The sequence below is a fragment of the Elgaria multicarinata genome, chromosome 1 (genome assembly GCF_023053635.1).
Source record: "Elgaria multicarinata webbii isolate HBS135686 ecotype San Diego chromosome 1, rElgMul1.1.pri, whole genome shotgun sequence".
Classification (NCBI taxonomy): domain Eukaryota; kingdom Metazoa; phylum Chordata; class Lepidosauria; order Squamata; family Anguidae; genus Elgaria; species Elgaria multicarinata.
The window spans coordinates 8636448-8650830 of NC_086171.1; the positions used below are offsets into that span (position 1 = coordinate 8636448).

General features: G+C 45.6%; 1 protein-coding gene across 3 annotated transcripts in view; it reads right to left on the reverse strand.

Moving 5' to 3' along the window:
* Positions 1-4358: 4358 nt before the first annotated feature.
* Positions 4359-14383, reverse strand: part of LOC134396511 (pituitary adenylate cyclase-activating polypeptide type I receptor-like) — a 145866-nt gene continuing 135841 nt past the window's right edge. For 2 of the 3 annotated variants that reach the window (XM_063123041.1, XM_063123026.1), the window contains 3 exons: positions 12673-12802; positions 11176-11217; positions 4359-6213 (listed from right to left, as the gene is read on the reverse strand). In XM_063123041.1, coding sequence (XP_062979111.1) covers positions 6025-6213; positions 11176-11217; positions 12673-12802 — 361 coding nt within the window. In that variant the 3' untranslated portion in view covers positions 4359-6024. Of the gene's footprint in view, positions 6227-11175; positions 11218-12672; positions 12803-14383 lie in introns of all 3 variants that reach the window. The other variant, XM_063123033.1, reaches the window with a different exon arrangement.

Consider the following 14383-nt stretch of genomic DNA (forward strand, 5'->3'; position numbering starts at 1 on the left):
TGCATTGCAGTGCACAAGAAGATCTATATAACGGCAACAATATTGATTACTTACAATTTTTGTTCCAGCCAACTCAAATAGGTCAAGATTTGAGATCCACCTGAAAAGAAGTGACTATTGATCTGATTCAGTTTTCAGCAGAAAGATGTATTAACATAAAAGGCCAATTTTGCAGAGATTTAAAGCTGGCTAGTAGCCACTCTTATGACTTCATAGCACATGGCCCTGATCTAGATGAATTTTGCTGCAGTTAAATATTTCTGCTTAGCCTAGCGTTTACATTGTGTTGAATCCAGATTTAGTTCTACTCAGAGCAGAGACCCATGGAAATCATTGGCACTTAACGTTAGTCAAGACAAATCCTAAGTCCTATTGATTTCAATAGTTCTGCTACTCTGATTAGGACTAAGTCTGGGTCCAACCCAACGACTTGCAGCTGATCCCCAGGATGTTTTTCTCAGACCTTCTACCCAAGAATCATCCATAACTGGAGACACCCAAAATTCAATCTTGCACTGTATTTACGCAGGACTGGATTCAGACCTAGTCACATTTTAAGGAGACCCACTGAAATAACTTGAATGTAAGTTAGTCATGACTGACTTATGACCCATTGATTTCAATGGGCCTACTCTAAGTATGACTAAGGCCTTAGCTAGACCTACCTTTTAATCCAGGACGGCGGAAGGAAGATCCCGTGATGTGATTATCATGAGATCCCTCCTCCATTTACTTGTGAGGTGTGATGAACTGGGCCCAAAGTGTAGGGCTCTATCCCGTGGCAAGGGAGGGATGATCCCTCCCTCATCCCAGGATCCCCTGTGCATCATGTGGACACACAGGGATGATCCCAGGATTCGCCTCGTGATAAAGCCCCATTTAGCTAAGGCCTAAGTCTGGATCCAAACATCTAAACATATGCTTTACCACTGTTTTGTGGCTCTTCTCTATTGACCCCCATCTCTATACTGATTTGGCCTGGTCTAACTCCAGATCAGCATTCACTGGCTTGCCCTAGTCTTGCTTCAACCCACGTCCATGTAACCCACATCCAGAAAGCATGCAAGGACTGAGATGAAGCACTGGTATAATTTAGGCCTGATTCATCCTTCTCTGTAGTGGCGTGGTGGAAGGCATTTCACTGGGCATGTCTACACCATGCCTTATCCCGGGGATCGCCCTGGGATCATTCCTTTGTGTCCACGTGACGCACAGGGGATCCCGGGGGCAGGGAGAGAAGATCCCTCCATTTCCCCGGGATAACCGGGATGGCTTTTAGCCCGATTTTTCCCATGGTCTCGGGATCGTCCCGAGACTGCGGGAGGTGTGGGTGGCTGTCCCAGTTTCATCCCAGCTCCTCGTGAGTAAACACAAGGAGCTGGGAACCAGGCACAGAACTCTTCATGTGCTCTGTGCCCATCCGGGGTGGGGTGGAGTAACAGGATCTTTTTTAAAAAAACAACAACTGACCTTATCATTGGAGCGCTCGTGCGCTCATCTTCAATAATTAAAAAATGGCGGCCGCGACGTCCTCCTTCCTGCCAGGACGTCGCGCATAGCGTGTGGACAAAGGGGAGGATCTCGCAACCAGCATATTATGAGATCCTCCCTACTTCCCTCCAGAGTGTAGACATGCCCACGGTCTCTCCTTCCCGATCATGGAGGAATGGAGGAACAATGTGCTAGAAGTGAGATCCTGTGTGAAGGAGAACCCAAGTGTCAGTGGCCTGATTGGCTGGTGGCCTTTGCATGGTTCTCCCAATGGATCCCTTCCACTCCCATATGGCTCCTTCATTTCTAGAGCAGCCTGGGATGTAGTCACATGGAAATGGCTCTTGTGAAACACCAATGTGAAAAGGGTCTTATAGTGGCCAACATTTGAGATCTTCAATGTGCAACCACTGTCTGCCCAGCCACTGTTCAACAGGCATCTTTCTGCCTCTTTACTGAATCACCATATACTAAGCGGTAACCATTTCCTTCATGTTTTTAAATCTTTGAAAAACAGAACAAGAACAACAAGACTCTTAAAAAACCAACAAAAACAACTCTAAATTTCAAACAACATTACAACTTAAGTCAACGAAACCCAGGGAAAGCCGAGAGCTTTTGTACACAGTGGCCCCAATCCAGTAGTCGAAAGGGTACACACCCCTTTGCTTTTCCATTGCTGGCAAAGTCCGGCTGCAGTCTCCTGGTTGATTGGCTTCACCCCTTGGTTGCTATACCAAAATGCAACAGTGGCCAAAAACTACAGGTTGGACAGCAACCTACCTCTGATTGATGGCTAGAAGTAACTTATCCAGTGGAGGCTGATGGCTCCGACGTCAGTGGGATGGTGAATCTGCTCTGGGTTTCACTCAGAACCAGTCAGAATTCTAACGGAGCTCTCCAAGGTGTGAAGAGTCCTAGCTGGTTCTGACTGAAACCCGGATTGGATTCACTGCCCCACTGACCTCGGAGCCACCAGCCTCAGCGAACAGATCAATGGCAAGGAAGCATCTGCAAGTTGGCAACTTTCAACCTTCATTTATCATGACAGATCGCAGCTACTCTGTGGTAAAAGGTGTTTAGTGGTAACCGTGAGAGTAAGAAGCTGAACGCTCTGGTGCTTGAAATATCAAAACGGTTTTTTTTATTATTGTAATCCAAACTATGAGAAAGTACATCTTCTTAGTTTAAAACTTGCTCCAGAAATTATACGATGCTCAACGTTTCGCGTCTGAGGACCCTTCCTCAGGAGCTGTATAGTGTCACATGGTTTTCTCTGTAATAGTCATAAATTCACAAGCCTTTTAAATCAATTTTAACAAACCGCAGTCGGGTTCGTTCACTCTAAGCAGTCAAACCAACAATTTAAAAAAAATCGTGTTGATATTTCAAGCACCAGAGTTCTCAGCTTCTTACACACACAGGTTTGGTGGTGCCCTTTTTTTTGCTACGCTTAGTGGTAACCGCCATTTCCAAAACCCCTTGTGGCTTCTAGTGCATATAGAGCTCATCGCTAACTGACATTAACATGAACCAAGACATGTTCCTCCCACATAGTTAAGAACATCAGAAGAGCCCGGCTGGATCAGACCAAGGGTCCATCTAGTCCAGCACTCTGTTCATACAGTGGCAAACCGGTTGTTGACCAAGGCCATAGCTAGATCTAAGGTTTATCCCGGGATCGTCCAGGGGTCAAACCTGTTCATCTAGGTGACACACAGGGGATCCAGTGCTCAGGCAGGGGCGAACCCTGGATGATCCCAGGATAAACCTTAGGTCTAGCTGTGGCCTAAGAACCCACAAGCTGGACACAAGTGCATCAACACCCTCCTACCCATGTTCCCCAGCAACTGGTGCACACAAGCTTACTGTTGCTGATACTGGAGGTAGCACATAGCCATTAGGGCTAGTAGCCATTGATAGCCCTCCAGGAATTTATCTAACCCCCTTTTGAAGCCATCCAATCTGGTGGCCATCACTGCATCGTCATAGCGAATCCCATAATTCAACTCTGCGCTGTGTGAAGAAGTCCTTCCTTTTAGCTGCCCTGAATCTCCCACCAATCAGTTTCATGGGATATGACCCCTTTGGGTTCTAATATTATAAGAGAAGGAGAAAAATGTCTCCCTATCCATCTTCTCCACACCATGCATCACTTTATACACCTCTATCATGTCTCCCCTCGGCCTCCTTTTTTCCAAGCGAAACAATCCCAGATGTTGTAACCTTCCCTCCTAGGGGAGATGCTCCAGTCCCCTTATCATTTTAGTTGCCCCTTTTCTGCACTTTTTCCAGCTCTACGATCTTTTTTCTTTTAGGTGTGGTGACCAACACTGTGCACAGTACTCTAAGTGTGGTCACAGCATAGATACATCTGGCCTGCACAACTACTGACCGGACATGATAGATGCAGCCCATCAGGGACTTGATAAACCACCTTTTTTTCTGTGGTCAGCTAGGGATCAGAAAAACAGAGGTATGAGTGTGTGTGATGAGTGCCCGGTGAGAGCCTAGCCAGTGGGCCTCACCAGTGTGCTGCATTGGGCATTGCTACCCAGAAGCTGTGCCAACCAGTTTCACTGGAGCTTCTGCATGTTCAACAGAGCTGTTATGAGAGGCAATGTACATGTTGAAATGGACAGAAATGAACAGAGAAAGGCCTGGTTTATGCATGCCATGAGATGCAAGTCTCTTGAAATAGAGAAATGAGTGTAATTCCACCCTAAGCTACTGTACCATCATGTGGGGTTTCAACGGTGAGGTCCAGATATACAAAACTTTCCACCCACTTTTTTTGGTAGGGGGAAAGAACCACATACATTTTGCTGTGACGCACTCAGAGCACCACTATCGGACGTTACCATCAGTTCTACGCCCACAATTCAAATTGTGTAATAAAAAAAAAAACACCCAATGACATTCATTTCAATTAAGGAGAAAGAACCAGCCCTTTCATCGCAACTTTCTTGGCCGCCATTAGCTTGCATTCATTCCTTAGTATTTAACAAAATATGATATATATTTTCCTCTTCAAGGTATACATACACACACACACACACACTCACACACAGAGATTAGAGAGGATTTTGAAACATCTAGATAGGCTTGTACAATGCACAGTGGAATAATAAAAGTCCTTTGGAGGCGTCCTGCATTGCACAAAGCCTCTTAAAAAATTGACATCATCGTTTTAACTCGGCTGAAGTAGCTATGTATTTATGTGGATCTGACTATAAGGTGGGATTGAAGGCGGATTTTCCTCCTTCCTCCAACCCTACATCAAAGGCATTAATGACTTTTGTGTGTGTGCTTGGCTAAGCCAAACTAAACACTCAGCTGAAAAGAAGTCCCTCATTCAAAACAATTCTCCCCACTTCTAAAGTCTTTATATTATTTCTCTGCCCTAGCAAGGATTGTCCAGGGATGCTAATGTTAGCTGGACCTTCTGAAATCCACCAGAATGGATTCCCCTCTTTAAACCACATGATCCACAGAATTTGCATCCTAGCCCTTTTAGTGTGAACCTTGGCATGATGAAGGCATCACAAATGTTGTGGTACCCAATGCATGTCAGTCATTTGGGTCACTCACTACCACCAGTTACATCCTGCTTTCTGTGGAAATGTACCAATAAAAGGGGACATATGTGTAGTCCAGAAGACATTACATTCCCGGAATTTGTCTACGCTTAACGTGGGGGAAAATATATATAGTTTTTCGTCTTCTTTTTCTTCCATGTTAGTTTTGCTTTTCTTTAAAAAGAAAAAAAAAACCAATCTCAAAAAATATAGATCTAGTATAGTTGGGATGTCCCTTTTAGAAAATTCACAGCTTAACAGAACACTTTATGATACATTCTTGGAGGAGGAAAAAACATCAACTCCACTTTTTGTGTGTGTATTTTCTGCCTGCCAAACAGTGCTATCGCTGCTGTCCTCCACAACTTCAACAGATGCCCTGTTTGGAATGCTTCTGGTGGGATCCATCTCAGCGATCACATTGTCAAGGCTGATACTTGTGTCCACCTAAGCACTGAAGTTAGTCACGGAACAGGAGATGAGAAGAATCCAAGATGGAGGGAACAGATGCATTTGACATGACAACAGGAAAGGAACACAAATCCATGAGATGTTCATTCACAGATATCAGCTTGGCAAGTGAAATTCACCATGGCACAAAGATCACCAGGAACACAAAGCCAACAATGGAGTTATTTGCAGCTTGCTGGAACGGTGGGTGGGTTGAACTTCTTTTTCTCTGGATGATCTCAGTGGTGTATTTACAATACTCTTTGACACCTTCTCTTCCAACTATCAGAGATTATGTGTTCCATGCTCCCAGAACGATCCTGTTTCTCTTTTGGATAAAAGGGAGGTGGCTTCTTCTCTTTTTTAAAAAAATGAAAATAAAACACAAACAGGCACAATGACCCACACCACCAAAATTATGACTTTTTTGTTTTCAAAGGTGCTTCCCCCCCCCCCCCCCGCCCGGCCTTTCATTTTTGGAGAGGGGAGGGGTCGTTTTATGCGCTCATGTCGCCAAGTTCTCCGCATTTATGCTTGACATTCGAATCTGTGAGCTGCTCTTGCTCAGAATGGACAGTTGCGTCCCCCCGTTCACTCCGCTGCTTGCCAGGGAGGGATGGCGGTGTTTGAAATCCACAGCAAAGTACCGGTTGACCTTCCAGCTCCTCCATTTCCTCTTTATTTCTGATTGCACCTTTAGGGAGAAACTTTAAAAGGTCATTTTTTAATGTACTTAGCTGCTTAGGAACATGCTGATACAGTATCTCAACAATATATATATATATATATATATATATATATATATATATATATACCATATGAAAAGGAGGACAGGGCTCCTGCATCTTTAACTTGCATAGAAAGGGGAATTTCAGCAGGTGTCATTTGTATATATGGAGAACCTGGTGAAATTCCCTCTTCATCACAACACTTAAAGCTGCAGGAGCTATACTAGAGTGACCAGATTTAAAAGAGGGCAGCTTTCACTGTTGTGATGAAGAGGGAATTTCACCAGGTTCTCCATATATACAAACGACACCTGCTGAAATTCCCTTTTCAATACATCATTTAAAGATACAGGAGCCCTGTCCTCCTTTTCATATGGTCACATATATATTATAAATTTAAATCAGCCTTACCCAACCTGGTACCTTCCAGATTGTTTGGACTTCAACTCCCATCAGGCCCAGCAACATGACCAATGGTCCTGAATTAGGGTGACCATATGAAAAGGATGACAGGGCTCCTGTATCTTTAACAGTTGTATTGAAAAGGCAATTTCAGCAGGTGTCATTTGTATATATGGAGAACCTGGTGAAATTCCCTCTTCATCACAACAGTTAAAGCTGCAGGTGCCCTGCCCTCTTTTAAATCTGGTCACAGTATCGCTGCAGTATAGCTCCTGCAGCTTTAACTGTTGTGATGCAGAGGGGATTTCACCAGGTGCTGCATGCATACAAATGAAACTTGTTGAAATTCCCTTTTCTATGCAACTGTTAAAGCTAAAGGAGCCCTGTCCTCCTTTTCATATGGTCACCCTACCTGTACATTGGGAGTTGTGGCCATACATATCTGGAGCAGACCAGGTAAGGAAAGGCTGAGGTGATGTTATAGAAAGTTAGGACGTCAAATAGACCCATGCAACTCTGCCCATGTGCATAGACTTTAGTGGTCACTTTTGAGAGCAGTTTTTCATGCCCTGTTGAATGCTGGTCTGGAAGGCCACCCAGAAGTGGTGTGTGATAAAATGGCATGAGAAGGGAATGAGGGGGAATCACAGTACTTGTGCACAAGTTCTAGGAATTGGCAAACTACCCCATGTCCTGTTTGCGCACTGCTTGGTGGGCTCTCACTATTTGCCTGAACCCTGCAGGCATGCGGGGTCGGCCACCAGATGGCCCATCGGCTCCTGGCGAGAGCTTGCATCAAGTATTTTTGTCCACGAACTGTGAGTTGCGCAAATTCGCGGCTTGAAATATTTATGGAAATTGGGATTTGAGCAAATCTGCGGCCAGAAATAGTATGTAAAATTGCAGGCCTCGAGTACCAATTAGGTCAGAATTTTGCACAAATTTACAGCCACAATATTTCTATAAATATTCCCAGCCACAAATTTGCACAAATCTGGATTCGCACAAATTAAAAAAGCAGGAAACTGTGAGCTTGCCTGACATGGCACACGCCGTGTCGAGCCAACTCAGGGATCTGCGAGCTGGCACCCAGGGGGCCGACATGGTGAAAACTCACCAGACTCCACCCCCGAAATGGATTCCTCTGACATCCCTAGTCTGGGCATAGATTTATCCACATACCACTGCAGAGATCTTTATGCATAGGTGAACAAGCAATGTTCAAGATCACTAAGTCTCACTGAACATCGTCTTCCTCCTTGTCTCATGGCCAATTCCTGGTTGCTCCGCAAAAGCAAAAAAATGCACAAATCGATGTAAGATTTACGTACATTTCTTAATTTGAGCACATTTCTTAATTTGCGCACATTTCTTAATTTGCACAAGTTTTTTCAATAGACTAAAGTGGGGCTAATTTAGTCTACATGGGAAAGTTGTGCAAATTAGGAAATTTATGCAACATCAAACAGGGAAAGTTGCTGAAATGGAACATGACACGTGTCCAGCAATTTGGGAACATTTTCAGCAGGCACGTGCTTGCACTTGAATTCAGGGGCTTCAAAACAGGAGATGCTTGCATTATTATTTTTTTTGAGCAAAAATGAAATCCACACACATTCCTAGATGCACACACATCTCTTACAATGTGGGCAGCTGCACCCTCATTCACTTGGGTTACTGCAGGACTGAAAGGAAGCTAATTTCATCTATGGCCCTTTCCCGCGTTTCTAGATATTGATAACCCATACAGACGGTTGCTGTCGCTGTTATTAAAAGCGTTGTGAAACCAAGTCCGACACGTTTCTTATGCGAGCCTGATTAAGATCAGTGAGTTTTTAATGAAAGCAGGCTACCTGCTACGTAAGGGTAGAAAACAAACGGCATGATTTGTATTCCCATAAAAGTAACACATCAGAATTAGAATGGTTTCAAAATAATGAATTTGTACCCCAAACGTGAAAACCCAACAATGAAAAATCGTCGTAGCCAGTTGAAATTGGTCCCTACTGAAAAATCAACTGATTAATCTCTACCAGTTAAATTTTGTAGTGCAACACCTTTTAAATACATATGAAATTTCAATTCAGTTGTGCTGAAGTCCTTCTCTCTCTCTCTCTGACTGTCTGTCTGTCTGTCTCTGTGTAGTCCTCTTCTTAAGAATCACTCACAAACTGAATCAGTGACTGATTGTACGAGGAGTAAGATCATGGCAACTCGCCACAGCCCCAATTCCACACATGCTGAATGGGAACATCCCCGCATGTTCACATGCCCAGGGCAAATGTCCATATGTCTGTAGCAGGGAAGTCTTTGTGAGTGCACGTGCATGCACAAAGGATTCCGCATGATGTGGAAGACGTGCGTCAGACATTGGCATTGTATGCCCAGGCACCGGGGGAGATGGGGCAAGCCAGCATGTATGAGACCGGACTTGGGCTAGTTTGCATGGCCCCTACGCACAAGTTGATTCAGTGCGTGAGCAGTTCATGTGAAGAGCGGGGTCATCAACCAACCAATTCACGACATCCCATCCCAGTCTCCCAACACTCCTTCACGCTCTGTCAGCGACCCAGAAACAGGACCTAAAATGAGAATATGTAGATGAAGGGGTGGGGCTATGCAGAGAGGATCATGGTTGATTCTGAATGGCTAGGGTGTCCATGGGTGGTGGGGGAGAAAGGTTAAGCCCTCAGCCCAAAATGAGTTCAATATTTCCAGATGTAGGAGAGCATTCACACTGGTTGGACTAAAAATCTTACCATCAGCAATGATGGAAAGTGACTTTTGGGGTCTTGACAGCTGAGGCCTTAGCTAGACCTAAGGTTTATCCCGGGGTCGTCCCTGCCTGCTCCTGGGATCCCCTGTGTGTCATTTACATGAACAGGGATGACCCCGGGATGATCCCGGGATAAACCTTATGTCTAGCTAAGGCCTGAGATTTTGTCCTTGTAAAGTGGCCAAGTCAAAACTGTAGCCCAAGTTTTACTATACTGTGAATTTTATAGAGATCTGACAGCCCACTTTTTCCCCTGTCCTTTTACCCTATCCAGGAACTACTGATAAGTTTGACATTTCTGTTCTTCTGGCAGATGCTGAATCTGGGATCACCCTGGATGAAGCCAAATTCCTAGCTGCGGCCATTAAAACTAGACAGCAACTGCTAAAGCAGAGATAAATTAAGGGAGCACGGTTTTATTGATGGATGAACATGGATTTTGCTTGTGTTCTTGTTTTTATGCACCCTTAGCTCTTAGACCAGGGGGGTGGAGGGGTAGGATCTCACGATATGCTGATCATGAGATCCGCCCCCTCAGTCTACATGTGGCATGCGGCGTCCCAGTAGGAAGAGGACGTTGCACCCCCATTTTGGTTTTTTTAATCGAAAATGAGTGCAGGAGCGCTCCAGTGAAAACGTTTTTTTTTAAAAAAAACACCTCCTGCTCCCTCACCCCACCCCCAATGGGAATGGAAAAGTCAGGATAAAAGTCGTGCCCATTATCCCAGGGAAAGGGAGGGTTTATACCTCCTTGCCCCCGGGTCCCCTGTGTGTCATGTGGACGCACAGGGATGATCCCCGGGGCAATCCCCAGGATATTGCCCCGTCTAGCCATGACCTTAGTTGACCATGGATTCTATTTGTGTACCATCACTTTTTTACAATTCTTAGTTTGCAGTTGTAATCAGGCAATATCCTTCCAGGTTACAATTGATATAATACCAAATTAATATACTGTGTTGGTATATATTTATATCTTATCTATTTGTGTGTTATGGTCTGTAGATTAAAGTAAACTGATGACCTTCCTTTCTTCCCTATCTACAATTGGTTTTCTTGTGATGAAAAGTAAAGCGCTGTACTTGGAGGTAGCTTTGTGCTAGCGTAAGGCATGTCCACCTCCCCAGACTGTGTGGTTGCTCAAATGAGAACGGCACCTCTCTTTTCCCTTGTAAAGGTAGCCTCATGGTTGGAATGAAGGGGGCATGTGTTTCTCACCTCCTCCTCAGGGTCTGAAGGCTGCGTTCAGTTAGGGGGAAGATGTGGGGGAGGCTGCCTGGCCCACACTTCACTATCTTTTGGTCCCTTCCTCCCTCAAAGTTGATAGGCCTGTTGTTGTTCATGAAATAATCTGTTTGGAAGATCCCAGCCCATCAGAAGAAGACTAGGCAATGAATACCCAGTGTGCTGTAGTGGCTAAAGTGTTGGACTGGGAGTCGGGTGATCCGGGTTCTAGTCCCCACTCAGCCATGGCGACCCACTGGGTGATTCTGGGCCAGTCACAGGCTCTCAGCCCAACCTACCTCACAGGGTTGTTGTTGTGAGGATAAAATGGAGAGGGGGAGGATTAAGTACGCCACCTTGGGTTCCTCGGAGGAAAAAAGGCGGGATATAAATGCAATCATGATGATGATGATGATGATGATACGGTGATGATGAATAGGAGGTGAGAGGCAGCACGGAAGATGGAGATGTAAGCAAGTAACAAGAAATCTAGGGGAGGAAGGAAGCAAGAGTTCAAAAAACTCACCTCGCCGTTCAAGAAGCAGTAGAGAACAGCCACAACGAAGCCCTGAGCAGAAGAGGAGAGAGGCCGGGATGTGTTCAGACACATGTAGAAAAAACAATTGTAGTGAAATATATTTATCCCCTAATTTCACTATGTTAGAGCAAGGAGGCCATAAGACCATCACAGAGATGTCCACTGGCCGGTATAGGTATTGCATGAATAATAATAATAATAATAATAATAATAATAATAATAATAATAATAATAATAGCCATCCTGGATCAGACCAAAGGTCCTTCTAGTCCAGACTTCTGTTCACACAGTGTCTATCCAGACGCTCATGGGGAACCCACAAGCAGAAATGGGTGCAACAATGTCGTACAAAGCAACTGTCGTACAAAGGCACTGTGAAGGTTTGAGGCCTACACAGGCTTGGGTTTGGTTTAAGCCTGAAAGCCCAAAAATCTCCTGATGGGAGGGGGAGCACTCCTTGAGTTTCAATGGGGTTGCCACGACAAGTGATGAAGAGTGTTGGGGGGGCACCATATTGCTAGCTAGGTGGAGAGCAGTGAGAGGACTCACCAGGACTTGGGTGCAAGGGTGTAATAGGAAGGTGAAGAAGAATGAGGGCGCTACCTCGTGACCCAAATGTGGCTGAGATAGTGGGAGGATAGCCCCCGGCCCCTTGAAATGGATATAAAGGATTTCAAGGCATGGTCCTATGCATATTTAGACAGAATAGAAGTCCTACAATGCCCAGCATTCTCCAGCCAGCCATGCCGGCTGGGGGATGCTGGGAGTCGTAAGGCTTCTTCTCTGTCTAAACATGCATAGGTTGTGCATGGTCTGTTTTCAGTGGGAGTATTTTGCACCCTGGAAATCCTCCCATTGCATCCCAAAAACTTTCAGGGGCGTGTGTGTATTTTGGCTCACCATTAAGCACAATCCCCCCACCCACGTCTCTGGTCTGAGGCTCTAAGGAGGACTTCCCTACTCTTATATGGGGTGGATGAAGAGCTAAGACAGGTGGGGCCATCTATTCTAAGGAGGACTTCCCTACTCTTACATGGGGTGGATGAAGAGATAAGAAAGATGGGGCCATCTATTCTAAGGAGGACTTCCCTACTCTTAAATGGGGTGGATGAAGAGATAAGAAAGATGGGGCCATCTATTCTAAGGAGGACTTCCCTACTCTTACATGGGGTGGATGAAGAGATAAGAAAGGTGGGGCCATCTATTCTAAGGAGGACTTCCCTACTCTTAAATGGGGTGGATGAAGAGATAAGAAAGATGGGGCCATCTATTCTAAGGAGGACTTCCCTACTCTTATATGGGGTGGATGAAGAGATAAGAAAGATGGGGCCATCTATTCTAAGGAGGACTTCCCTACTCTTACATGGGGTGGATGAAGAGATAAGACAGGTGGGGCCATCTATTCTAAGGAGGACTTCCCTACTCTTATATGGGGTGGGTGAAGAGATAGACAGGTGGGGCCCTCTATTCTGATGTTATACCCACCTGGAAAGATCCCAGACCCAATTCGAACACCAGCCTCTCCCTCTTGCTGACGTTCTCCGGATAAAAGGCAAACACTGTGTAATGAATCCCAAAGAGTGGAATAAGCAGCAGGGTAGACCGGGCCAGCCTCCTGTTAGGATAAACAAAAATGCACTTTTGTGAACAGAGGTGTGCTCCAAACATTTCGTTCTGTTCTCACTTGATGAGGAGGGGGACTTTCTATTTGGACTTACACATGTAATACTTATCATTTGCATCTTTTGTGAACCGCCCAGAGAGCTCCAGCTATTGGGCAGTATAGAAATGTAATAAATAAATAAATTGATCCCATTCCTTGGCCTTCGACAGGCACAAACGTACGAGGCTGCTTCATACTGAGTCAAGCCGGATGGGCCCAAGTGGTTTTTCTCTGGTTTGTGGTAGCTCTCCAGGGTTTTTCCCAAACCTACTATCTGAAATCCTTTAAACCAGCCTTTCCCAATCTTGGTGCCCAAGATAGGGTGGGATGACAACTCCCATCATTCCCAAACTGTCTGCAGGGTTCTGGGAATTGCAGTTCAAGAACATCTGGGGAACCAAGCTTGGGAAAGGGTACTTTATATGGAGATGACCTGTCACATTCTGAACCCAAAACATTCCAGTACAATATCACACACACACACACACACACACACACACACACACACACACTGTGTAATTCTGCATTGGCTTGGAAGAGATCCATTGATATACTTCTTCCTCTCAGCTTTCACGAAGGGACAGCTGGGAATTCTTCTTTGGTAGACTGTGGCCATAGCTAGACTGGGCGAAATCCCGGGGTGATCCCCGGGATCATCCCTGCGCATCCACATGATGCACATGGGATCACGGGATCAGGGAGGGATGATCCCTCCCTTGTCCCGGGATCTCATCCTCTCCTTTAGGCCCAGTTTTTCTGTGGTCTCAGGCTGAGCCTGAGACCACGGAACATATGGCCTGGCGCTGCGGTTTGTCCCAGCTCCTCGTGGTTCCTCGCAAGGAGCCAGGACCTGAACATGGGGTGCAGAGCCCCTCAGGAGCACTGCGCCCATCGGGGGTGGGGTGGGGGGAGCGAGAAGATTATTTTTTAAAAAAAATTCCTTACCTTTTATGCACAAGCGCGCATGCGCATCTTCTCCTTTAAGAAAATTTTAAAAAATTGGTGGGCGCGACGCCTCTCTCTGAGGTCGCCGCACGCCGCATGTAAACAGAGGGGGGATCTCATGATAAAACCATCGCGAGATCTTCACCCCTCCATCGTGGACTAACAGGTAGGTCTAGCTAAGGCCCATGCTTGCTGATGAAATAAAGAGCTACAAAATGTAGGGATGTGCGTTTCTGGGAAATCCAGTTCTTTCTTTCCTTACAGTAGTGAAGTGAAGTTGCTACTCTGTCTTGGTGCCTGGCTGAGATCTGTAACTGGATGTCTAGGAGTAAACTAAAGCTTAACCCGGAGAAGACTGAGCTGACGGTGATTGGCCGAGGTCAGCGGCTGGCAGATTTGAGGCAGGAACTTGTAGATCTGCCTATCTCAGGAATCCAACCAAGGATTGTGACTGAGGCACGGGACCTGGGTGTTATTCTTGACCAGTCCCTAACTATGTCATCACAGGTGGGGGCCGTGGTTCGGAGTTGCTTTTATCCACTCCATGTGCTCCGCCAAGTTCGCCCCTTTCTGTCAGAGGCTGATCTC